General features: G+C 33.4%; 2 protein-coding genes across 2 annotated transcripts; one reads left to right on the forward strand and one right to left on the reverse strand.

The window, feature by feature from the left end:
* Window positions 1-1286: 1286 nt before the first annotated feature.
* Window positions 1287-6216, reverse strand: LOC141480388 (uncharacterized). Its single transcript, XM_074170324.1, has 2 exons — window positions 3585-6216; window positions 1287-3311 (listed from the first exon to the last, which is right to left on the reverse strand). Exons 1-2 carry the CDS (start codon window positions 4060-4062, stop codon window positions 2854-2856), a joined length of 936 nt encoding a protein of 311 aa, XP_074026425.1. The 5' UTR covers window positions 4063-6216; the 3' UTR covers window positions 1287-2853.
* Window positions 6217-23283: 17067 nt separating this feature from the next.
* Window positions 23284-23898, forward strand: LOC141480403 (uncharacterized). The gene has a single exon (XM_074170343.1). The coding sequence runs from the start codon at window positions 23284-23286 to the stop codon at window positions 23896-23898; it is 615 nt and encodes a 204-aa protein (XP_074026444.1).
* The last annotated feature ends 464 nt before the right edge of the window (window positions 23899-24362 follow it).

Below are 24362 nucleotides of genomic sequence, written 5' to 3' on the forward strand. Positions count from 1 at the left end.
TTTTCACATAGAAGTGCTGGTTCATGCGATTTTGATTCGGGTAGCTGTTGGTTTAAAAATTATTTTTAGTGAAGGTATGTTACCAACATTAATTAGATTAGAAGTTAAATTAATAATAGTTTATTATTTAGACACTTTCAGTTAGATACATAGTTTATTGTTGTTTTATTCATCACAATAATATTTTGAATGACCAACGTATTAAAGAAAATTCAATATAGTTTTTCGAAAAAATAAAATTGATTATAACTTTCTGGCACAAGAAATTTCGAAAGCTAATTACACTTACAATTTGTTGAAAAATATTAAATTTAACGATGATGTATATCATAAATTGGCAAAAATATTATGTGGAGTGGATAGCAAGAGAAATATGTTGAATATATACCGTGCTATCAGATTCAATTACAGAAATATAAAGGAACTCACCGTGTCTCAATACGAAAATCATATTATGACAAGTAATTTATAACAATAAATCAAAAATGCTGTAACAGTACTCAATATAGATTTATCAGAATCATATTACCTATGGTAAAGAAGGTAGCTATTCCAAACTTTGGTTTGATTGAGATTGATAGGTTGAGATTAAGAGCTTTCCATGCTAGAAACAAACAAATTAAAAAAATTCAGATCGTCAACTCGATTTTCTGATAAAAAGTGTCAATTGATCTTTGAATATTTCAGTTATTTCGACAGAAAAAACGAATATAGAAATTAAAAAAATTGAAAAATCAGATTCTTCCGCGATAGAAAGTGAGGAATTTATAGAACGTCAGATTATTTTGCAGCAGGCGATGGAGGGTATAAAACAATATACTTATTGAAAAATGTGTACACTCAACTTACGAGAAAACTTTAAATAAATTATTCCGATATCAGTTTGTATAATTCCGTCTCAAATGAAAAATATCTCTGTTTAAAAAAAAATCTGTTTTTCCGTTAATCAGCTGCCGCCCCCATACGAACGACAACTCTCAGAAGTTGAGAAACTTGTGCGAGCTAAGGACTAACGAGGTCTTACCTTTCAACGTGTGATTCCTAACACGGTTGCAGAACCATTCCAGCTTCAACCAGATACGTTCTCTCGAGAAAAATATCTGGTCGAGGCGGGAATCGAACAAATCAGTAAAAATGATAAATCAACATTGGATCTATTACCAGTTGGTAGTAAAAATCTGAGGGATCAAAGCTGAATGCGACCAAAATATTCACATTGTAACGTGATCGAAGGCTCTCTCATTTCAACACATAAAGAATTTACTTTAATCAGTTCAAAAAATAAATTGCTGAGGCAAATATATAATTTTTTCTTACAAAAAAAATCAGTGAACAACATTTATATAGTGAATATGAAACATCATAGATATGTAAAGAGCAAACATCACATCATCAGCCTTGATCAAGAAACTTCTTCCAGGATCCAAAAAGTTCAGAATGCCTGTGTCCGATTAATATTTTCGCTGAAACGAAGAGATCATGTAACAATATTTTTAAACAATCTTGGGTGGCTGAAAATGTTAAATAAAAGAAAACATCACCTTGTATGCTTCGTTCATAAGTTATTGAGAAACCAATGTTCAGATTACCTCTACACCAAAATTACTCCACGTCACCAGCACCACTCTAGAAACCTTCGTAACATCAATACTGCCGCCTGTAGCAAAAAGGCGGCAATTACCATAAGTACAGGTTTGAGAAAATGGCGAAAAACGTTTTTGTGCTACGCCACGAAAGAAATGAAAGAACTTTAAAATATTTCGTTTCGTTAGTGAATAATATGGAAGTGTTTGTGTTCTGGAATATATATTTTTGCTTTGTGTCCTTAGACATTGAAGTTATAACATATGCATCGTTTTAACTACGTAGATACAATTTGGAGCCTAGAGCGATACGTAACATAAAAGCGGTAGCATTTACATTGTATCACATGTATCCGTTTCAACTACTTTGATAATAGACAAAAAGTAGGGTAATACGTTAAATAAAAGCGGCAAGTACCAAAAATACGAATCATTGTTCGAATTTCTCAGATCACTTGAATAAAATGAACGCAAAATATAAGAAAATAAATTTATTAGACACAAAATTATTATAAAATTTTTATTCTTGAACAACGTTCAAATCGGCAACGTCCTCAACGGGCATTTTATGCCAGAACTGTTTCCTGTTCTCCGGCATTAGTGGACATAAATTCTTGATGATGGTATCTTTTTTATTTTGAGGTATACCACGAAAGGCACTTCAAAATTGTGGTTTTGTTATACCTGTTTTAATTGATTTTGCTGTGAAAAAATTCAATTCAACTGCTTCACCATCAAAATCCGTCCAGTATCTGAGGGTATTCTTACCCCTAGTTGCACAAACCTGAACTATGCTATTCAGATATGGCCGAGGGTTAATTTTTTTAAGTTTGGCCAGTGAAGTGCAATCCAGCCAATTTGCAAAATCTTTTGGCTGCATGGAAATAATCGACACCTTTTTGGAATTTGCTTTTTCAAAATCACTTAAGTCATAAATATTTCCATAACGCTTCATCGCTTGTTCCACCTGGTGATGGAAACTATCTGCGCTCATAAATGTATGTCCTGGTTCGAAATACTTTATGTAAATTTGTGTTGCACTAATCTCAGTACAATTATGAACAATATAGACCAGAAACGTAAAGAAACACCAATTTTTGCCGAAAAGTTGTCTAACCAGAGGGTTATCGTGGTAGCATCCCTGTTTTTGAGTAAAAATGCATAAAAGCTGCTGATTATGTCTTCTTTCTTCCTTCCAGAAATTCCTTCGTGCCATAGAATGGCAATGGGATTTAATTGACGTTGATGTACACCTACAGGAACAAAACTTTCATTGAATAAGACGATTCTCGGGGTAAATAGGACAATAGCACACGTCTGATATGTCTCTATTCAACATATTGGCATCTTTACGATACTGATCTCGGGATTTATTAGCTCTATCCTTATGACAGCTGTATGAATTACAAGTGGTACAATCTGCTTGCAGATTATCTTTAGTGTGTTCGTGATGATCAAATGATCCACAAATCTCACACTCTCCGTGGCCAAGTTTGGCAAAGGAAATATTGAGATCTTTCAAAACATTTCTATATACGTCATACGAACATTCAAAATTTGGGTTATCCTTATTAAATTCCTTACACATATATGTCAAAGTTAAATGACTTGGTAGATACCATCTATTGGGAGCATGTTCTCTACGATAATGAGAGATTGAGGGGTGAAATGATTCAATATGGAGCCGTATCTTAGTTCTGTCCAGTTTTTTGGTAGAAGGCTTCTTTCCTGAAAAGTAATACTGATTGAATAATAGCTATCTGTATGACAAGGGAGAAAAGTTTTACTTTTCTTCCCGAGTATGAAATTTTCGTCGCGGAGCGGAGGGCATTGATCATTCAAGGGAGGAAAAGGCACTTTACCCCTATGTTATACATATGATTTTTCCGCCTCCCTCAAATAACAAAGTACGACTTTGCCTCCTACTTTGAGGCCAGCAAATGTATACTTCGGATAGAGGTAGACGGAAAATTGTGTTAAACACCGAAATGATATACAAACCTCGCATATCGCGTGTAAACGTAAGCTGATTGACAGACATATTGAGAGTGTTCTGAACAACTTTGTCGTTGCTTGGCTTAAAACCAAGGGTAGTCAGAAAGAATGGTTTGCATACTTGAAAAATGGTACCGTTTTCATTCTTCATGTGATAGGTGTAGCTATTTTTCCTAGCAGAAACATCAACTCTGTTAGTTTGCCTTTTAACGTTCAACCTTTGAGTATTATTCAAAATAAACTGACGTTGTTCATCCCAGCTCATTTGCCAGAACTCATCATTTATCTGGATCCTCCTATTCTCATCTATATGCGAGATACATTTTCTTCTACAATTGACTGAACATGGAGGTTTAACGTAATATTCTTTTCGTTTTTCATTTTTTTTGGCTTTTTTTCTCGCATCAAGTGGCGTCGAAAGAGTACGCCTTTTTCTGGATTTACATTTTTTGGTAACCAATAAAAGACTATTCGAGGGATCCATAATATGTTCTTGATTGAATTGGTCTTCAGAATCAACTTTCACGATTGGTGTCGGTATTATTATAATCTGCTGTATAACGTTAATTTTGCTATTCTCATTAGAGACTGATAAAAATGGTGCATGCTCATGTGTAAAAGAATCAGTATCCTTCAATATCACAGCTGAGCCTGATGGTATCTCATTTTGACCATATTTGAAGACGCCTGAATTGCTATCATCCTTACTCTCTCGGACATAAATGAATTCATTTATGCTGTTGATATCAATATTCCAACTATTGTCTGCAAATATTGTAAATAATAACCACCCCCAAACTACAAGTAGTATGTTATAAACTTACCATTAACATCAATTGGAGTTGTTTGAATATCATTGGGAACATCTAGCTGATCGGACGTTGAAGTTGTTCTTGCAAATATAACTTCTCTAATTTCAGTACAATCGGTTATCTTATCAGATTCAACATCTTGAAATAATGAGTGTCAATTAGATTATCAGTTCGTAATATAAAAAATGATTTTTACCTAGGTCATCATTTTGTTGAAAATCTGCATCACATATTTCTATATTGATATTATCAATAGTGTTGGGACTGTCGCAATTGATATTTTGTAATTCCTGCAGCTCCTTTCGCGAGCAAGGAAGATTTGAAGAGTGAAAACTACTACTACAACTACTTCGGTAACAAGATTTGTCCGGGGGAGAAAAAGTACGATCATCATTTTCATTTGTTTTCGCTGATTTACACTTTACAATGTTAGACATTAGGCTTTCATTTCTAGCTAAGGCCACTAGAAGATGACCTCTACTTGTCGACATTATAGTGAAATATTATTTCAGCAAAATGCACTATTTATAGAAGTGGATTCTTTGCACTATTTTTATTTATTAACAATTCCATTCAGCACTCACTCATTTACTGAACTGACCACTACTATGTTACGCTAACTTAGAAAATATAAACACGATTTGTGACATCGACAAGAAAACAGTCAGTACTAATATATATCAATCGAGGAGTTTGTAATAAAAAGGCGGTAATTGACAACATTTTATGTAGTTACCGCTTTCTCACTAAATATTTACTACTTGCCGCATTTTAACTTCCTGAACTGATGACGCTCCGAACTTACGGCCAATTTGATTCGCCTTTTTTATCTTCGACTTCGACTTCGACTTTATTCATCTTTGTAAAGTACAGCAAAAGATACAATATTTACAGGAGTGATGAATAAATCACAATGCCACTGAGGAGTATACCCCTGTATGTGGTTGAAATAAAAAATACATAGGTAAAAAATACAAAATACAATTAAACAAAAAATTCAAATTTACATACACAATAAGATTAGTTTCACGAACACATAATATTAAATAATGTTATGGTAATAAAATTTTCAGCTAATCAGTTAGATAAAAATTAATGTATAAATAATGTCATTGTATAAAACATTGCATAAAACATTTCTAAAATTAGGTATATACAGCAAGAAAATAACATATTGATTTGTAGAAAGAATCAGATGTGTTTTCTACAATGGCAATTTGATTTTCAATTACGAACATAGTTATATTTTGCAGTATCTGTAAACACAGACGGTCTTTCACGGCTCCTCTTTGCAGAGTTTTTTTTTTCAGAAAAGAAGTGAAGCAGATACCAATATAAAACTTACCATGGTCAGTATTATTGAGTCTCAATGAGTTTATGGATTTGTTTTCTATCAATTGTTCTTAGGAAATTTATAAGTTCTATTTTGAATTGTTTTAACACCGTTATTGTTTTCAAGATTCCCGGAATGAAATTGTAAATTTTGGGAGCTAAGTAATGATAACCTTTTTGTCCTATTGCTTTATTCATTCGTGGAACGATGTACTTATTTTTTTGTCTTGTAGAATGGGAGTGAGTCGTCACATTCGTTTCGATTCCATTAATGTGATGTCTAATACATACTTGCTTGAGATAAAGCTGTCTAATATCTAGCATTTTTGTTTCTGAGTAGAGAGAGTCACTTGAGTATCTTGGTCCTTTATCACAAATCATTCGGAGAAATTTTCTTTGAGACACTTCAAGTATATTAAGGTAAGTTTGCGATACACCTCCCCACCCGATTATTCCATAATTCAAGTGCGTTTCCACCAAACTTGGTAGACAATTATTTTTTGTTTGTAATCAAGGTACGATTTGATTTGTTTGAATCGAAATAGAATACAACGCAACTTTTTAGCAAGATATGAGATATGTTCGTCCCATCTTAGGTGTGGGTCAAGGATTATTCCCAGATATTTTAGTTTGTGTTCAGGTCGAATCGAAAGATCTTGCTGTATTTTCAAGATATAATTGGGCAGAGATGCTTCTTGACTACTGAATGGTAAGTAAAACGTTTTTTCAAAATTTATGGACAAAAGTCTACTATCGAGCCAATCTTTTAAATTATTCAAGTCATTTTCAGTTTTTGTTTTCAGGTCATGCCAGTTGTCAGCAGTATATATAATGACTGTGTCATCTGCAAAGCTGAGTATTTTCCCTTCTTTTTCTTGCAAAAATAGATTATTTAAATATATCGAGAATAATAAGGATCCCATTACTGTTCCTTGAGGAACTTCACAGGTAATTATTCTTTCTGAGCTTATATCGCTTTCAATTCCAACTTTTTGTTTTCTATTAGTTAAGTAGCATTCGAGTAAATTATATGCCATTCCCCTTACACCGATTTCATGTAATGTTTCAAGTAGTATATGATGGTCAACTGTATCGAAAGCTTTCCTCAGATCGAGAAAAACGCCTATTACTGGTAAGTCATTATCTACACATTCATAAATGATGTTTGTCAGCTTCAGGATGGCATCTTGTGTGGATTTTTTTTTCTCTGAAGCCAAATTGGGATGATGATAGAAGATTATATTTGTTTAAAAAACTATTGAGTCGCATTTTCATTATTTTTTCTATTATTTTGGCCAAAGATGTAATGAGAGATATTGGTCTGTAGTTCGTGATTTTTTGTTTGTCTCCACTTTTGTGTATTGGAGTAACAATTGATATTTTGAAAACTTCAGGAAAATAGCCTAATTCGAATGATTTATTTATGATGCTTGTTAGTGGTTTGCTTATGTATTTTGAGGGTAACTTTAATGTTTCCCCTTTTATCCCATCATATCCAGGTGCTTTTTTATTTTTCAATTGATGAATGATATTTTCGACTTCTCTTTCACTTGTTGGCTCAAAAAATATGGAATTTACTGTTATGTTTTTTTTACTTCTATAGTTTTGCTTTTTAATAATTTTTTTTGATAAATTCTCTCCTACGCCTACAAAAAAATCGTTGAATAATTCAGATTTGAATTTGGTTTTCGTCAAATCGCCGTCTTCATTTTCAATTTCACCTATTTTTCTGCAATTTGGTATTTTTAGAATTTCGTTAACTGTATTCCAAAGTCTAGTAGAGGCATTATTCTCTTCTTCCACGCGTTTTTTAAAATATTTTATTTTCGCTTGATTAATTGATTGTTCAACTTTTTTCTTAATCTCCATGTATTCATTTTTCAAAATTTCGTTGTTTGGATCAAGTTTCCATTTGCGATACATATTATTCTTTTTATTAACAATTTTGATGAGTGATTTTGTCATCAATTTTTTTCTTTTTCGGTCTTTATTTTTCAATCTAATATATATTTTTGACTTTTCAATACATTCCCACAAAATATTGATGAATTCATTTGTTACAGAGTCAAGATCAGGATGCTGTGAAAATATTTTCTCCCAATCGACATTCTGGATTGACTCGATCAACTTATCCTCGTCAAGTTTTTCAAAGTATTTTTGTTGTTGTGATTTGTATTATTAATTTTACTCGAAATTATAATTTGTAAAAAAGTTGTGTGATGATCTGTTATGGCTGAATCTATTGTAATAGGCAGTATTGTTTCATAGTTGTTATTTTTACAATAAATGAAAATATGATCCAGACACGATTCTGAGTTATTTTTACTTCTTGTTGGAGTGTTGATTGTTGACTGGTAACCATACTCACTTAACATATCCTAATAATTTTTTGAGGCTTCATTTTCAGTTAATAAGTCTATGTTGATGTCGCCCAAAAATAGATTATAATCGGAAGGATCATTATCTCCACTCAGTATATCATTCATCTGATTTAAAAAACTGTCAATGTCGTTTGTAGGGGATCTATAAAAAGCATATAAACATATAGTACTATTTTCATATTTTATTTTTACTTTTATCAGACTGCTAACGCAAAGTTCAATGAGGGTATGAGACAAGTATATTTCATTCTTTATAAAAACAATGACACCGTCATTCTGATTGTAACAACCATTACTGTAGACAGTGGTATAACCCGTAATATCGAATAATGAGGGGTCTGGAATTTGCCAAGTTTCTGTGAAAACAATACAGTCCATTTGAGTGGATAAATCATCAATGAAAACCATGAACTCGTCGTAGTGTTTACCTGTACTGCATATATTGTTATGTATTATTTTGAAATTTTCCAAATTTCGATTTATATGGATAATTTCTTTCAATTCGTGCGAGTTATTCAAAGGGTAGGTTGTTAGTTTTTCAATACAAAAATTTTTAATGTAGGGGTCCATAACTAATGTTTATAGTGAAGTTTCTGATGAATATGTTCTAGAAGGTTGATGAGGAATTAAAACAAGTTGCAAGTTCTGCTGGATCACTTACATAAAATTTCTTCTTGAACGTGTAGCCGTCGTTTTCTTCGGCGTTTCTGAGTTTTGTGACTGTTTTCTGACTTTTTGTTTTGACTTGTCGCTTTCTTGATTTCTTCTTTCTCGTATCAGTGATTCGATGTCTTTAATATTTTCTTCTTCACTTTTTTTCTCCGTTTCTTCCACTCTATACTATACTATACTGACCGCTTTTAAACTTCGTATATAGGTTGAAAATAGTCACACCAACTTACCGACTGTTAAACCTGAAAATCACTAAAAATTGTAGTTGCCGCCTTTTTACTACTGGCGGCAGAATATGCTTAGCCTCCCGCGTCACTCTCTATCTTTTTTTGAACGTTCTTTCTTTTATAGCGCTGTAACCGAGAACAACTCATATCCTGAAGAATTGAAATCACTATCTTTTTCTGCGTTTAAAAATAAAACGAAAGCCATCCTTTTCGGTAAACAATGAATCTGCCTGAATTGAATCAAATTAAATTAAACCTAAATTAATCATCTAATGCATTTTACATCATGTTTTTTTTCAAATTAATTTATCTTTATATACTTTTGTCATATGATGTTAAAACCTAGATTAGGTCCTAGTTTCAAGTTATGCTACTGTATCACTGTTAATACACTCATGTATAAAAATATTCTTGGTTGAGTGGTAGAATAGCGTAAGCTAACCTCCGCCAAGATAAAAATAAAGACAATTTATTATTATTATTATTATTATTATCTAGTCATTCATTAGCGTTTACATAAAATTAAAATCAGAGATATTATCAAAAAATTACAGATGTGACGATGGTGTTGCAAACATGATTTTGATGTACAGAGATAACAACAATTATATCAATTCTGTAGGCGAACCTTTTTTTGTGCATATTTTCAGTCGAGAACAAGTGAATTTGGTTTTTAAGGAAATGTCAATGGAAGTCAAACCATTTCTTCATTTAGATGCTAGAGGCACAATCATCAGAATACCAAAAAATGTTAAAAAATAAAAGTTACTATTATGCAGGAATAATACAAACAAAAAATAATCAGGTTTGTCCAGTTCTGGAAATGATCACTGGTAATCATGACACTGGATCAATTGGTATTTGGTTGTCAAATTTCAAAATTTACTCAGTAAAAATTTTCAAAAGATGTCCAATATTTTGAAATGTTGTAGTATATTTTTCTTACGCACTTTTGGAATAATATGTCTTCATCAGATTATTACATTTTAAAATCAGATAGGTTATATGAATGATAGCAGTTCAAGACCAAATGAAATAACTGAAATACATACAGTGTGACCCATTTAAAATGGAACCATCCCTGTAGAATGTGCATTTTTCAATCAATCTCAATTTTTTTTTATTGAAATATTAAGCATGAAAAACTGTATCTTGACACTAACTTTCACAATTTTAGTTTCATTTCCAAGGCACTCTATGGTTTTTTTTGTTTGTCAAAAACGGCAAAAGTTTATTAGGCAATTTTTGTTTTCAAATTTGACTACACCACTGGATTCGTAGTTGTTATAAATCAAAACTGTCAAATTTTCATTAAAAAATATTTGTTAACAACGAAGTTACAACAACTTCAATTTTGGAAACAAAGTATTTGTTTGTAATTTTTATTCAGATTATAGACATATTTGAGATCTGACAACACTGTCATCACCAAGTAGAACACCAGTGAATTTGTACAGTGAAAATCCGAAGTCAACAGCTCAATGCGTTCTACAGTTATAACTCCTGAAAATATGGTAATGTGAGGGATTTGTGGTGCAAGCGTTTTGTAATAAAAATCTGACTACGCCACTGGATTTGTGAATAATATTCCCTTAAAATCATTCATTTGAGTGTAGGTTACGAGAAGTGAAAATTAAAATAAAAATTGAATAATTGAATAACAGAAAATTAAAAGTTCATTTTCAAGTTACGCAGTAGTAGACCAAGTTCAGAATCTCATGTCAAGGGATCTCCCAATTGCGCTTTTACCAAATCTTGATAGAATCTTGAAGTATTAATGGTCATACTTGTAAGCTTTTTGGAAGTTTCCCAATAATAAATAATAGTACTTTTGTAACAGCGCACCTGGAAAATCACATTTTATGAGATTCTGAACTTACTCTACCTTCTTCTATAGCTGATGAAAACAAAATGTATACAAACAAGTTTCAAAGTATTTATTCAACAATTAATTGCCATTAAGAAAAAACTGATACTAAAATAAACATTGATTTAAAACTAAACATTCAAATTTTTGTGGCTTCTACCAAACCTCCATTAAGTTCAATACATTTATCGTATCTCTTCCGAATATTGTTTACACTATTTGTTGAACTGTAATTTCGGCACAAGCTTGTCGTATCCTTTGCATGAGTTCAGCTCGATTCGTTGGTCTTGTTCTGTATACTTTTTGTGTCAGAATACCCCACAGAAAAAAGTCTAATATTGTTAGATCAGGCGATCTAGGTGGCCATTCAATTAAGTCACTACCTCGTCCTATCCAATGATTTGGAAACTGGTTATTTAGCCACTCTTTAACAATCCTCGAATTGTGCACGGAACAGCCGTCGAGCTGAAAATATAAATTTACTTGTTCCGCAAGAGGCATTTCATCTGTTTCGTCCGATAATTGGTTATTTAGAAATTCCAAAAAATTTTGCCCGTTTATGTTTCCATCAAAAAAATATGGACCTATTATTCTATTTTGTACTATACCACACCAAACGTTAACTTTTTCGGAATATTGACTTTTACAATTTATGATCCAGCACCCCATTGGTGCTGAAAGAAGCTTCATCACTAAACATTATGCAGTTTAAAAAATTTCTTGTATTCAGGTACTCGCCTTGTGCCCACAAACAAAATTCCATACGTTTCACTTCATCACCTGCCTTTAAAGAGTGAAGAAATTTAGGTTTAAATGCTCTCATTTTGTTTTGTTTAAGATATCGTCGAATAGTCTCTCTCGGTAAGTTTAAATCCAAACTGGCGACTCGTAAACTTCTGTTTGGGTGGTTTCTGAAATAATCTAAAACAGCACCTTCGTTTGAATTTCTTCTTCGGTGATTATTTTTTAAAATATGTTTGCTGACTGCACCGGTTTCTTTAAATGTTTTGTTAATTTTACTGACGGTGCTTCTGTCAATGGGAAGTCGATTTGGATGTCTGTGATTAAATATCCTAGCTGCTTCTCTTTCACTATGATAATTGTCCCCAGAAATTCTCACAATTTCAATTCTTTCTTCTAATGATAATTGCAAAGCCATTATTAAATGCACGTAACTAACAACTATTATTTTATTTATGATTAACTGTCAAAATCACAGCCTACTGTTGATTTATTATAAAACCTTTGCATAATGAGTTCAGCTTCCTTAAATTATTGATATCTCCTCTAATAGTTATTTATGTATCAAGGGAATTAGGAGGGCCTTAATTACCGATGGCAAAGTTTGCGTCCCGAGGGCCTCTGGCCCGAGGGACAGCAATTGCCTGAGGTTATTAAGGCTCATTAATTCCCGTGGTACATAGATAATTTTATTTCTGACCGATTTCAATAAAATTTTGTTCATTTTTGAAACGGAAAAATGTACCAATTCATTACCTTCCCGGTATATTTGAATCAGGTATCGTTGATTATAGTAGAGTTTTCTTGTTGCTAGATTGTTGCTATGTTACTTGTTTATAAACAGAACTTTGTTATCAAGCTGTGTTTGCGGTGAAAACATGTTTTCTACCCCAAATATAATGGAGGATATTTTGAAAAAAGCTGAACAAGCAATTGTTTCCAGTGGCGGAAGTAATTTTCAGGGAACATTTCAAAATTGTACATTTATTATTTGTAATGACGTGAATAAATAAAATATGGTTTAGTTTTCATTTCTATTTATTTTTACTTGTGAAAGGTAGAGGGAATTATAAAATCTATAATGTCCCAAGGGAGTTATGACCCTCTTTATTGATAGCGTAACTATGACGATATAAGCTTATAATATCCCGGTCAGAAATAAAAGATTGTTTTAGCTGAGTTATGAAGAATTTACAGGGAACAATTTTTGTCCTGCTCTCTGTTTTATTATTGAATAAATGATTTCCATGCTTTAAATCAATTTGATTTTAGCGGCTATGCGGAAGAATGTACTAAGTACTGCATAACTTGAAAATGAATTTTTAATTTTCTGTTATTCTAGAATACACTTCTCGTAACCTACACTCAAATGAATGATTTTAAGGGAATATTATCCACAAATCCAGTGGCGTAGTCAGATTTTTATTACAAAACGCTTGCACCACAAATCTCTCACATTACCATATTTTCAGGAGTTATAACTGTAGAACGCAACGAGTTATAACTGTGTTCTACTTGGTGATGACAGTGTTGTCAGATCTCAAATATGTCTATAATCTGAATAAAAATTACAAACAAATACTTTGTTTCCAAAATGGAAGTTGTTGTAACTTCGTTGTTAACAAAAATTTTTTAATGAAAATTTGACAGTTTTGATTTATAACGACTACGAATCCAGTGGTGTAGTCAAATTTGAAAACAAAAATTGCCTAATAAACTTTTGCCGTTAGCACCATAGAGTGCCTTGGAAATGAAACTGAAATTGTGAAAGTTAGTGTCAAGATACAGTTTTTCATGCTTGATATTTCAATAAAAAAAATTGAGATTGATTGAAAAATGCACATTCTACAGGGGTGGTTCCATTTTAAATGGGTCACACTGTATGTGTTACTGTCACTTTTTCAAAGTTATTTGCAACGACATAAATAAAACCACGAGTGGCATTCCTGAGAGAGAATATTTGAAACTCAAATTTGCTGCCTTATTTGAGCTCAACGAATTGGAATAAATATTTGAATGGCTCAAGTGTCTGGTAATTCTACTGAGTAGCACCACAAAAACTGTTTTAAAAGCAAAAAATGTTTTGACAAGAAAAGCATTAGTTTTACCGAATACATTTAGTTTGAATAGTGATCAGATATCTGCAGATATCTGATGCCAACAATTTGTATAAAAATAGTGTGTATTAAAAAAAGTTCAGGGAGTTTACGAAAACACAAGTTGAAATATGCTCAGAAAAGTGATGAGTTTTATAACCCAAATTCATACCATATTGTAATGAAAAAATACATACCACTATTGCCATTGTGGAATGAAATTCTATTTAAAAAAAATTGAGTAATGCACCAGTCTCAAGATTCTTCGGAATTATAAAGGATATAGTTTTGAAAAGTGACGAAAGTCAAAAATGTAGTAGGTGGTTAGGAAAATCAGAGAATATACTATTGGTATTTGTAAAGAGACTACGTTTAACATCGATCCCAAGAGATGTACAAGAAACAAAAATCTTGATGCAAAGATTTTAGATCACAAAGAAGCTTGGAAAAAGCCAACCTTTGTTCCAAAATATGTAAGAAAATCCGCGATCGATTCTTACGCAGAAGAAAATGACAAAACTTTAAGTATGTGTTTGTACTGTGGAAAAAGAAATCTTCATTTGACTGAACTATGGGTGCAATGTGATGATTGTATGCAATGTGATGGATGTATGCGATGGTTGGGTTCATGCAACATGTGAAAGTCCAAAAGTGATAGTTTCAGTGGGGATTTTGTTTGTAAATTTTGTATGAAGAATCGTAACAAAAATTTAGTTGAATATATGGAACAATCTGGTTATGATCAGGCAGAAAAATATATATATTTTTAAAAGAATTAGCTAATGTGAACTTTTATGATCTAGAAAAATCAACTAAACAACAAAGAAAATCGAGTATTTGAATTGCGGAAAGAAAAATACCTTTAACAGCGTCTAATTTTGGGTTCGTTTGTAAAGCAAAGTCTAGAAAATCATTAGTGACATTGCCATATAATTTAATAAACAAAACTACTCCTCAAGTAGCAGCTATCAGATATGGAATAGAAAATGAAGAAATTGCCATAGATCAATACACAATGAAAACTAAAAAAATTGCATTCGTTCTGGTTTACGAATTCACCCCATATATCTCTGTTTAGGTTGTTCTCAAGACGGATTGGTCAATTTTACAGGAATAGTGAAAATTAAATATCCTTATTCAATAAGGGAATTTGACTCAAGAGGAGCTATTCTCCAGAACAAATTGGACTATGTCAGCTAACGGCGACCTTAATACCAATAATATATACTACTATCAGATTTAAGGTATGTTAGAGATTGCCGATAGAAATTGGTGTGATTTGGTTATATGTATATACAAAGAAGGGGGAGTATGACATTATAATAAAAAAATTATAATTTCCAGTTTTTTTATTTTGAAACAATTCGTTTTATAAATATATAAAATAATTTTTTTTGGAATAAAGAAACCTGGAAATACATATTGCATGTTGTTGGCAACATGCAACATGAAATTGAAAAAGGTATCATCGCCATTCCTCTATTGATTAATCGAAATCACTGGTGTCTTATATTGATAGACATCCCAAAAAATTGTTTCACATTCATTAATCCAATGGGAGAGACATATTCCTCATCAGAAAAATATTTAAAATTATTCCTGAAATTTTTAAAATACACACATTACCATTGTCTACTCAAAGACGACTGGAAAATGAAAAATATACAACATGTAAAACAAACGGACGATTGTAGCTGTGGCATTTTTATATTATATTTTTTCGAACAGATTTTGAAACACGTCGTTCAAACACGTCGATAGACATACTTTCGAAGAATGTACTCTGAAATTTCCATCAACAGACTATTTTTGATAAGTGAGACATTTGACTTCATTGAATAATTCAGTTTGGAATTAATGGAACCATTTTTTTTTGCACCAAAGGAACGTATGATACGCAAATTTGTTCAGAAACTTCGATAGACATACTTTCGAAGAATATACTCTGAAATTTTCATCGACAAACTATTTTTGATAGGTGAGAAATTTGACTTTTTTCAATAATTCAATTTCGAATATATGGTACTATTTTTTTTTCGCACCGAAGGAACGTACTGTAGTCCAATAACTGTTTGGTATCAAACTTCGAAGGGAAAATAAACGCCTTGGTGTGAGCCAATCCTGGAAGGTTCTGCCAGAAGTCCATAAATCTTCTTGCCATCCAGATGTTCAATGTTCGTTTGGCAAAGCCTAAAGCGATGCCAATGACAGGTTCTGGTCCGATGAAGCTGCTTGCAGTACCCTACTTTGCAAAGGAGTCAGCAACCTCATTGCCTTCCAGGCCAGTATGGCCAAGAATTCAGACGAGAAACAATCTGTTAAGTCTTTCTATCGGGGAGAGTCGTTTTTATCAATTCGCTACTAATTTAGACGTTGGACACAATTCAATAGCGCACATTTCCGCTTGGAATACTGTCGCATGGGTTCCTAGACAGGTTGATATCTCTGTCCTGAGTCTACGACTGAAAACACTTTTTTGATCTATCTGTGAACCAACAACTATCTGCTCTTAATATTTCCTTCTCCCGAAGGATCCAGTCCTCTCTAATCGAGAACAGTACTTTATAAGGCAGTTCGTAGTTGACAGTTGGAGACATAAATTGATATGGCGTCTGTCAAAAATATTTTATTATACCTTAACATACAAAGTTTAGGGAGTAAAATCAACTTGTTGGAAATTATATGTGATCGAAATGAAGTAAAACTCATTTTTATTTGTGAGCACTGGATAAACAGTGATCAATTAGAGCAAGTTAACATTTCGGGATTCATTAACGTTAGTAAATACTGCAGAACGAATATTAAACCTGGAGGAACGGCAATATTTGTTAGAAAATAAATAGTAAATAACTGTAAAAACATTCAACATATAGTAGTAATGTCAATAGAAGGCTGTTTCGAATGCTCGGCAATTGAAAAAGATAATAATTTGTGTATTACAACAATATACCGACCACCAACCGGTGACTTCAAAACATTTTTCAAATCACTTGAGTGTCTCTTGAAATGTGTTATTCAGAAATATACATTCATTATCATATCAGCTGATTTTAATATCAATTTTCTGGACAAAACTTGCCCTCAATATATAAGACAAATTGATATATTAGACTCATTTGCACTTACAGTCATCTCAAATGAACCAACCAGATGTGCCAAATATGGTAATTATGTTACTAAGACTGGAATTGATTATGTAATTACCAATATAACACAATGTTCTAACGAATTTCATGATTATGGAATCTCAGACCACTCAAGTCAATTATTAACATTGCATCAAAAGATTATACAAAAACAAAATGATATCATAATAAAAGAAATACATATATTTTCCCAACCCAACATTCTCGAATTCCAAACAAGAATGGAATCATTCAAAATTATTGATCGAATAACTGATACAGAAAAAATACTCTCTGATTACTTGAGCCATCTCCAATTGTGTTTTGAGGTCTGCTTCCCTAACAAAAAATTAAAATCAATACATCTGTTAACAGATTCAAATACTCGAATGAACTTCAACAACAATCAGATAACCTCAGAATGTTAAACTATATACGTAAGAACGAGCCTGGAAATCAAATTATACAAGCTCAATATAAATATGAAAAAAACTTAATGAACAATAATATAGTCCTAGAAAAGCAACATTTTCATACCCGAAAAATACTGAATTCATCGAACAAACAAAAATCCCTTTGGACGTTGGTTGATGAAAAATTGGAAAAAACTAAAGAAAAAAAGATGCAAATAGATATTAAATCAGACTGCAGCGATATTGAGGTCTCACTACCGAACACAATGGGAAAATATTTCTCAAAATCAGTATCAGAAAAAATCGAAACATAAGATTTACCTCAGAATCAATTTTCCTTAATACATGACTCACCATGTAGTTCTATGTATTTTATTCCTTACAGTAACAAGGAAATGGAAACTATAACAAGTTTTAAAAATAAAACGGCAGCAGGTGTTGATGAGATTCCTATGAAAATATTTGGAGGTTGTGCTAACTTGGCAAAAACTTAACTACCCTGATCAATAAATCAGTAGAGGAAGGTATTTTTCCAAACCAACTAAAAACTTAAAATATCGTACCAGTTTATAAAAAAAGGGATCCCACAGCTATGGAAAATTATCGTGGCATATGTGTTCTGAGCTCTATCTCGAAAATAATGGAAAAAGTAGTTTACAACAGAACGGTAAGTTTTTTGCAACAAAATAATTTGATAAGTTCTTGCCAACAAGGATGTTTCAATAGAAACAGCATCAACTGATATGATCCAATATATTTTTGATGGCATAAACACAGGATTCTATATAGTTGGTATATTTTTTATCTAAGCCGAACATTTGAAACAATCAACCCGAAGTTTTGAGTAAAAAGCTCTATAAAATGGGTATAAGAGGGTCAATCAATAAGTGGTTTGAATCTTATCTGAGTAATAGGAAAATAGTCGTTAAAGTCAACGACAATTATTCAGATCAATTTGATATGAATCTGGAGACCCCACAGGGAGGGGTGCTTGGACCACTATTATTTTTACTTTATGTTAATGAACTACCCGAAAACATAAAAGAGGGTCGAGTTTTCATGTATGCCGGTGACACAACAATCATTGTGACGACCCCAGATCTAAATGAAATTGAAAATAAAACGAAACTAGTGATCAATTAATTCGAATGTTGGTTTAGAAACAATCATTCAATAAATAATAAAGATGAAACAACATTTATCCACTTTTCAAGTAAGTATCAGCGCCCTCTCCAAATAAATGTAGGTTTCGAAACAACAGAATATACAAAATTCCTTGGAACACAACTCGACAATAAATTGTCTTTCAATAATCACATCGAATACTTATGCACTTCTCTGAAAAAAACGTATTTTGCCTCCTTAACAATGAAATCAAAGTTTTTGAGACATAATCTCTTGGATATATAATATGGTCTAAGCTTAATATAAATATTACCATTTGGGGACACTCATCAGAAATAAATAGAATATTTATAATGTAAAAACGTTTCGTTAGACTAATTTTTCATCTCAAATACAGAGAATCTTGTAAGAAGACATTCAAAGACAAAAAAAATTCACATTACCATGTATTTATCTTTACAAAATATTAGGCTACGTTCATGAACATTCCCATTTGCTAACAAGAAATGAGGTAATTCACTCTCATCAAACGAGACAGAGAAACGACTTCCATCAGGTACGCCACTTTATGCCGAGGTAAAATATTTTGACTTACCTATTACCACACAGCATCAGAAGTGAAACAACTTTTTGGTAACAAGTTGTTTTTATTCCCTGAAAATAATATTTTTGTGTAACATGTGTTGTCATTGATATAAGTGATATTAGATAAAATATCTTTTGTAAAATGTGACGTGTCATATATACATTCTTGTATCAAAAATAATGAATAAATTTGATTTGATTTGAAATTCAGAGGTCATTTCCAGAATGCTGTGACTTCCAGTATCAACCAACAGTCTGTTGCACTCTGCATTAAATTGATTTGTGCAATTGACAATGTGCACAAGTCTATATGCAGTCCATCTAGCCTCTCTCTCCAGAAAAATGCGGAGAGGGGTAGATCTAGAAGGATTTCCATGGCCGCTGACGGTGTGGTACTGATGGCACCACTCATGGTCAAACAAGCCTGTCTCTGTAAGCCAGAAAGCTTCGCCTGGGCCGTTTTCTGTGAAGCCTTCGGCCACCAGGGAATTGCACCATAAGTGATCATTGGTCTGTCGATCATCACATAAATCCAATTAATTTGTTTGGGATCTAAACCCCAGTTTTACCACAAATCCTCTGGCATGTCCATAGGGGCAGTCTGACTTTGTGTGAAACTTTTTCCAAGTGAGCATTGCAGGTGAGTTTTCTATCAAGAACAATGCTAAGATATTTCACCTCCGTTCCAAATGAAATGACCTCGCCATTGAGGGAAAGTGGCGTTAGATCGTTCAATTTTCTTCTCCTGGTGAAGGGTATTATCACAGTTTTGCTGGGGTTGACAGACATCTGCTTCCTCAGGCACCAACTGTGAACAACGTCCAACGTGCTTTGGAGGATATTACAAGATACCCTTCCCGACGTGAACCTTGCCAAGATGACAAGGTCATCTACATAAGCTTGCAGATCTACTTCTCTTCTGTCGAGGGCATCAAGCAGACTATCTATTATATTTTATAAGCTTTGTCAACTGCGTTGATATACAATTTGTTTAGTAGCTAAGTGATAGTTGTTGATGTAAGATAGTTGAATTAATAAACAGTTTTGGTTTGGTTCATTCTACTCATTCTTCCACAGTTTATTGGGTATTTCCAAAAGGTTATGGGCCCAGATTACGAATGAGTAACTGTTCTTGATGTTAATAATAGAAGAAAATGTTCCAGAAAATTGTGACTCTTCTAGTTGTCATTGTCACATTGGTAAGGAATAAAATGGACATGTATAGAAGTCTCAGTATCCAAAAGTTTGATGGCAGCAATTTCCAGTTATGGAAATTTCAAATGGAAATAATCTTCAGAGCTCAGGGTTTAATTGCCTTAGTTAATGGAACCAACCAACGTCCAAGTGAATTAGTTTGCGAGGAGAGAAAGGATTGGGATGATCTCAATGCGAAAGCAATGCTTCTGAAATCTACATCGATGGAATTCTCCCAACTCCAAACTATAATGTCTTGTGAAACTGCTCCAGAAATGTGGACAAGAATCAAACTCATACACGAGCAAAGATCTTCTGTCAACAAAGTTATGCTAAAGCAGCATTTTTTTAATTATCAAATATCCGAAACAGATACGATTGCTCAGCATATAAGCAAGGTTGAGTCAATGGCCCAAGCATTATCCGACGTAGAAGAAAAGGTGTCAGATCTTGATAAAGTTGCAAACGGTTTGGGTAGTCTACCTCATAAATATAGCGCGTTTGTTACTGCATGGGACTCTTATGATGAGGACAAACTTGACGGCTAGACTTTTGAAGGAAGAGCTGAGGTTAAGTCAAATGGAAGAAACTTCAAATGCATTTGCTGCTGTGAAATTCCACCATAAGAGAAACTACTCAAGTGTCGATAAAAGTAATTCCTCCAAAGCTAAGAACAAACAAAACATTGTGTGCTTCTATTGTAGGAAAAGAGGACACCTGAAGTCAGAATGCAGAAAAAGAATCAACAAATATGGTGAAAATAGTCGTGATAGTAATCAGGAATATAAAATTAATATTAACAATCGAGAACAAAATCAAGCACTAAATGCCGAAGAGAAGAATATTATAGCCCATGGATGTGAAGATATTTGGCTTGCTGATAGTGCTGCCTCCAGACACATGACCTCTCATACAGAATGGTTTGATGAGCTAAAACCACTTGATTCCAAAATTGCCATTCAGGTAGGAGATAACTCAGTCATTTATGCTGATGGAATAGGTTCGATAGAACTAATAGCCTTAGTCAATGGTCGTCGAGAGTTTCGTACATTAGAAAACACGTTGTACGTGCCAGAACTGAAGAAGAATCTATTTTCAGTGGGAGCTGTAGCCAATAAAAACTTCAAAGTTATTTTCGATAAATCTAAAATCGAAGTAAGAAATGAGAAAGGTTCAATTGTCTCAGGAATCAAACAGACCAATCAGTGCTACAGAATGTTATTTGATGTTCCAGAAAGTCAACAGAGTAATTCTGCACAAATACAGTCTGCAATGATGTGGCATGATCGACTAGGTCACATTAACTTTCGTTCACTGAAGTGAATGGCTGATAAAGGTCAATTACCAGGTACAAGTATAAAAAGTATAGATGGTCTATTCTGTAGCAGTTGACATTTTGGGAAACAACAGCGAAGGCCGTTCATGACAAGTCATCATGTTCCAATTTGGAAACCAGGAGAATACATTCATACTGATGTCTGTGGCAAAATATCATGTACATCACTTGGAGGTGCAAATTTCTTCATTCATTTCAAGGACGAGTGTACATCTTATCGCTTTGTATATTTTGTCAAACACAAAAGTGATGTTTTCTCAAAATTCCTAGAATTCCAACAAATGATCAGAAGACAAACCAAAACTGAAATCAAGATCGTCAGAAGTGACAACAGGACAGAATATGTCAATCAGTCATTCAAAGATCATTTTAATAAAGAAGGAATTATTCATGAAACTAGTGCGCCATACACTCCTGAACAGAACGGGAAGGCAGAACGAGGTCTCAGATCAATTGTTGAAAGTGCAAGAACCATGTTAATCAAAAGTAAACTTTCTATGGATTTATGGGCAGAAGCAGTGAATATGGCTGTGTATCTATTGAATCGTAGAATTTCCAGAACTGATTACAAAACGTCATATGAAAAGTGGACATGAAAGCAACCCAATCTCAGTCATTTACGAACATTTGGATCGGAAGCATATATTCACATTCCGAAACAGTTTAGACGTAAGTTTGACAAGAAATCCAATCAACAGTATCTTGTTGGATGTGATGGATATGGTCCAAACTACAGAGTTTATGATCCACATTCAAGAAAAGTCATTGTGGCGAGGGACGTAAGTTTCAATGAAGGTGTTTTCGTCAAAGAACTTCCAAGTCCCGACTATGCATCATTTGAGATAGAAAACCTGCAGGAAAATGATTCTGAGAGAAATTCCGTCCAGTTCACTGAAGAGGAAACTCTTCTAGAAAATGTCTCTGGAAACATAGAAACCAATTCCAACTTGCAAAATCAAAATAAACGATACCAGTTGAGAAATCGGGACCTATTACAAAAACCACTAAAATTCAGCGAAGTACTATGTGCGGCTATTATCGATGAACCGCAAACTTACAAAGAAGCAATTGAAAGCGAAGAAAAAGAAAAATGGCTGGAAGCAATGGAGGATGAAATAAAGTCCCTTGATGATATAGAACCATTACCTCCCAATCGCCAAGCTGTCGGTTGTAAGTGGGTTTACAAGGTGAAAATGAAATCAAATGGACAAATTGATAGATATAAAGCACGGCTCTGTGCTAAAGGATACTCGCAAACCCCTGGAATAGATTTCAATGAAACATTTTCTCCAGTAATCAGGTTTGAATCTATCAGAATACTTTTGACGTTAGCAGCTGTCAGAAATTTGGAAATTTGTCAGTTTGACATCAAAACTGTGTTTTTGAATGGAACTCTATCACAAAATATATTCATAAAACAACCTGAAGGTTTCGAAAGTGAAGATCGTTCCTTGGTCTGCAAACTGAAGAAAAGTATTTATGGCTTGAAGCAGTCGCCACGATGCTAGAACATGGAATTCACAAAAGTCCTTGCTGAATTGGAAGCGGATAAATGCGTTTTTTATGGGAAAATGGAAAACGTATATATATTTTTGGCATTGTACGTTGATGATGGACTAGTTCTGTGTGAATCAGTTCAGTTAATAGATATTTTTATTGGAAAACTGGCAGCCAAATTTAAGTTGACAACGTCAGATGCAGAATACTACGTGGGAATTGAAATCAAAAGAAACCGGGATGAACGGAAAATTTATTTGAGTTAGAAGGGTTACATAAGCAGAATTCTGAAGAAATTCAACATGCAAAACTGTAATCCCAATGCATTCCCTGCTGATCCCAATGCACCACTTCATTCGAAAGATATAAACAATGAAGAAGATTGCAGTGCACCATATCGAGAGGCTGTTGGCTGTTTAATGTTTTTGGCAGTTGTGTCACGTCCAGACATAATGTTTGCTGTCAGTCAAGTGAGTCGATTCCTGTCTAATACAAAAAGAAATCACTGGATTGCTGTCAAGCGTATTTTCAAATGTCTTAAAGATACTGAAAATGTAGGACTACTATACACTGGAACAGAAGAAACTTTGATTGCTTACTCAGATGCTAACTTTGCCGGTGATTTGGATACCAGAAAATCAACAACCGGGTACTTAACAAGTATAGCTGGAGCTCCCGTGACATGGTCTTCTCATATTCAAAAATGTGTTTCACGGTCGACTACAGAATCCGAATACATTGCCGCCTCGGAAACATCTCAAGAAGTGATGTGGCTTCGAATATTTTTACAAGAACTTGGATTTTTAACTGAAGTTCCTAACAAGCTTTTTGTAGATAATCAGAGTGCAATACAGTTAGTTAAAAACACCGAATATCATAAACGAACTAAGCATATCACTACATACGTGAATGTGTAGAAAATGGTTATCTTACTGTCTGCCACGTCCCTTCGGAAGATCAGCTAGCCGATATTCTCACAAAGTCTTTTCCAAAACAGAAATTTGTGAAGAAAAGAGAAGCCCTTTTATCGTATAAAACACAGTTATCAAAGAGTGGGAGTATTATATTTTATAATCTTTGTCAACTGCGTTGATATACAATTTGTTTAGTAGCTAGGTGATAGTTGTTGATGTAAGATAGTTGAATTAATAAACAGTTTTGGTTTGGTTCATTCTACTCATTCTTCCACAGTTTATTGGGTATTTACAAAACTATCCCTCAAGAGCGACCACATAAGGGGGATAATACCCCACCTTGAGGGCAGCCTCTGATGTCCCTAAACCTAGTGGCCTTGTCTTGAAGAGTCGTAGTTGTAGTTCTGTTTACCAGCATGGCATAGATTCAGCCAATTATGCTCGATTCTATACCTTCCCTAGCCAGA

The sequence above is a fragment of the Leptinotarsa decemlineata genome, unplaced genomic scaffold (assembly GCF_025532065.1).
Source record: "Leptinotarsa decemlineata unplaced genomic scaffold, Ldec_3_MD MMD2_P_RNA_scaffold_8, whole genome shotgun sequence".
Lineage (NCBI taxonomy): Eukaryota > Metazoa > Arthropoda > Insecta > Coleoptera > Chrysomelidae > Leptinotarsa > Leptinotarsa decemlineata.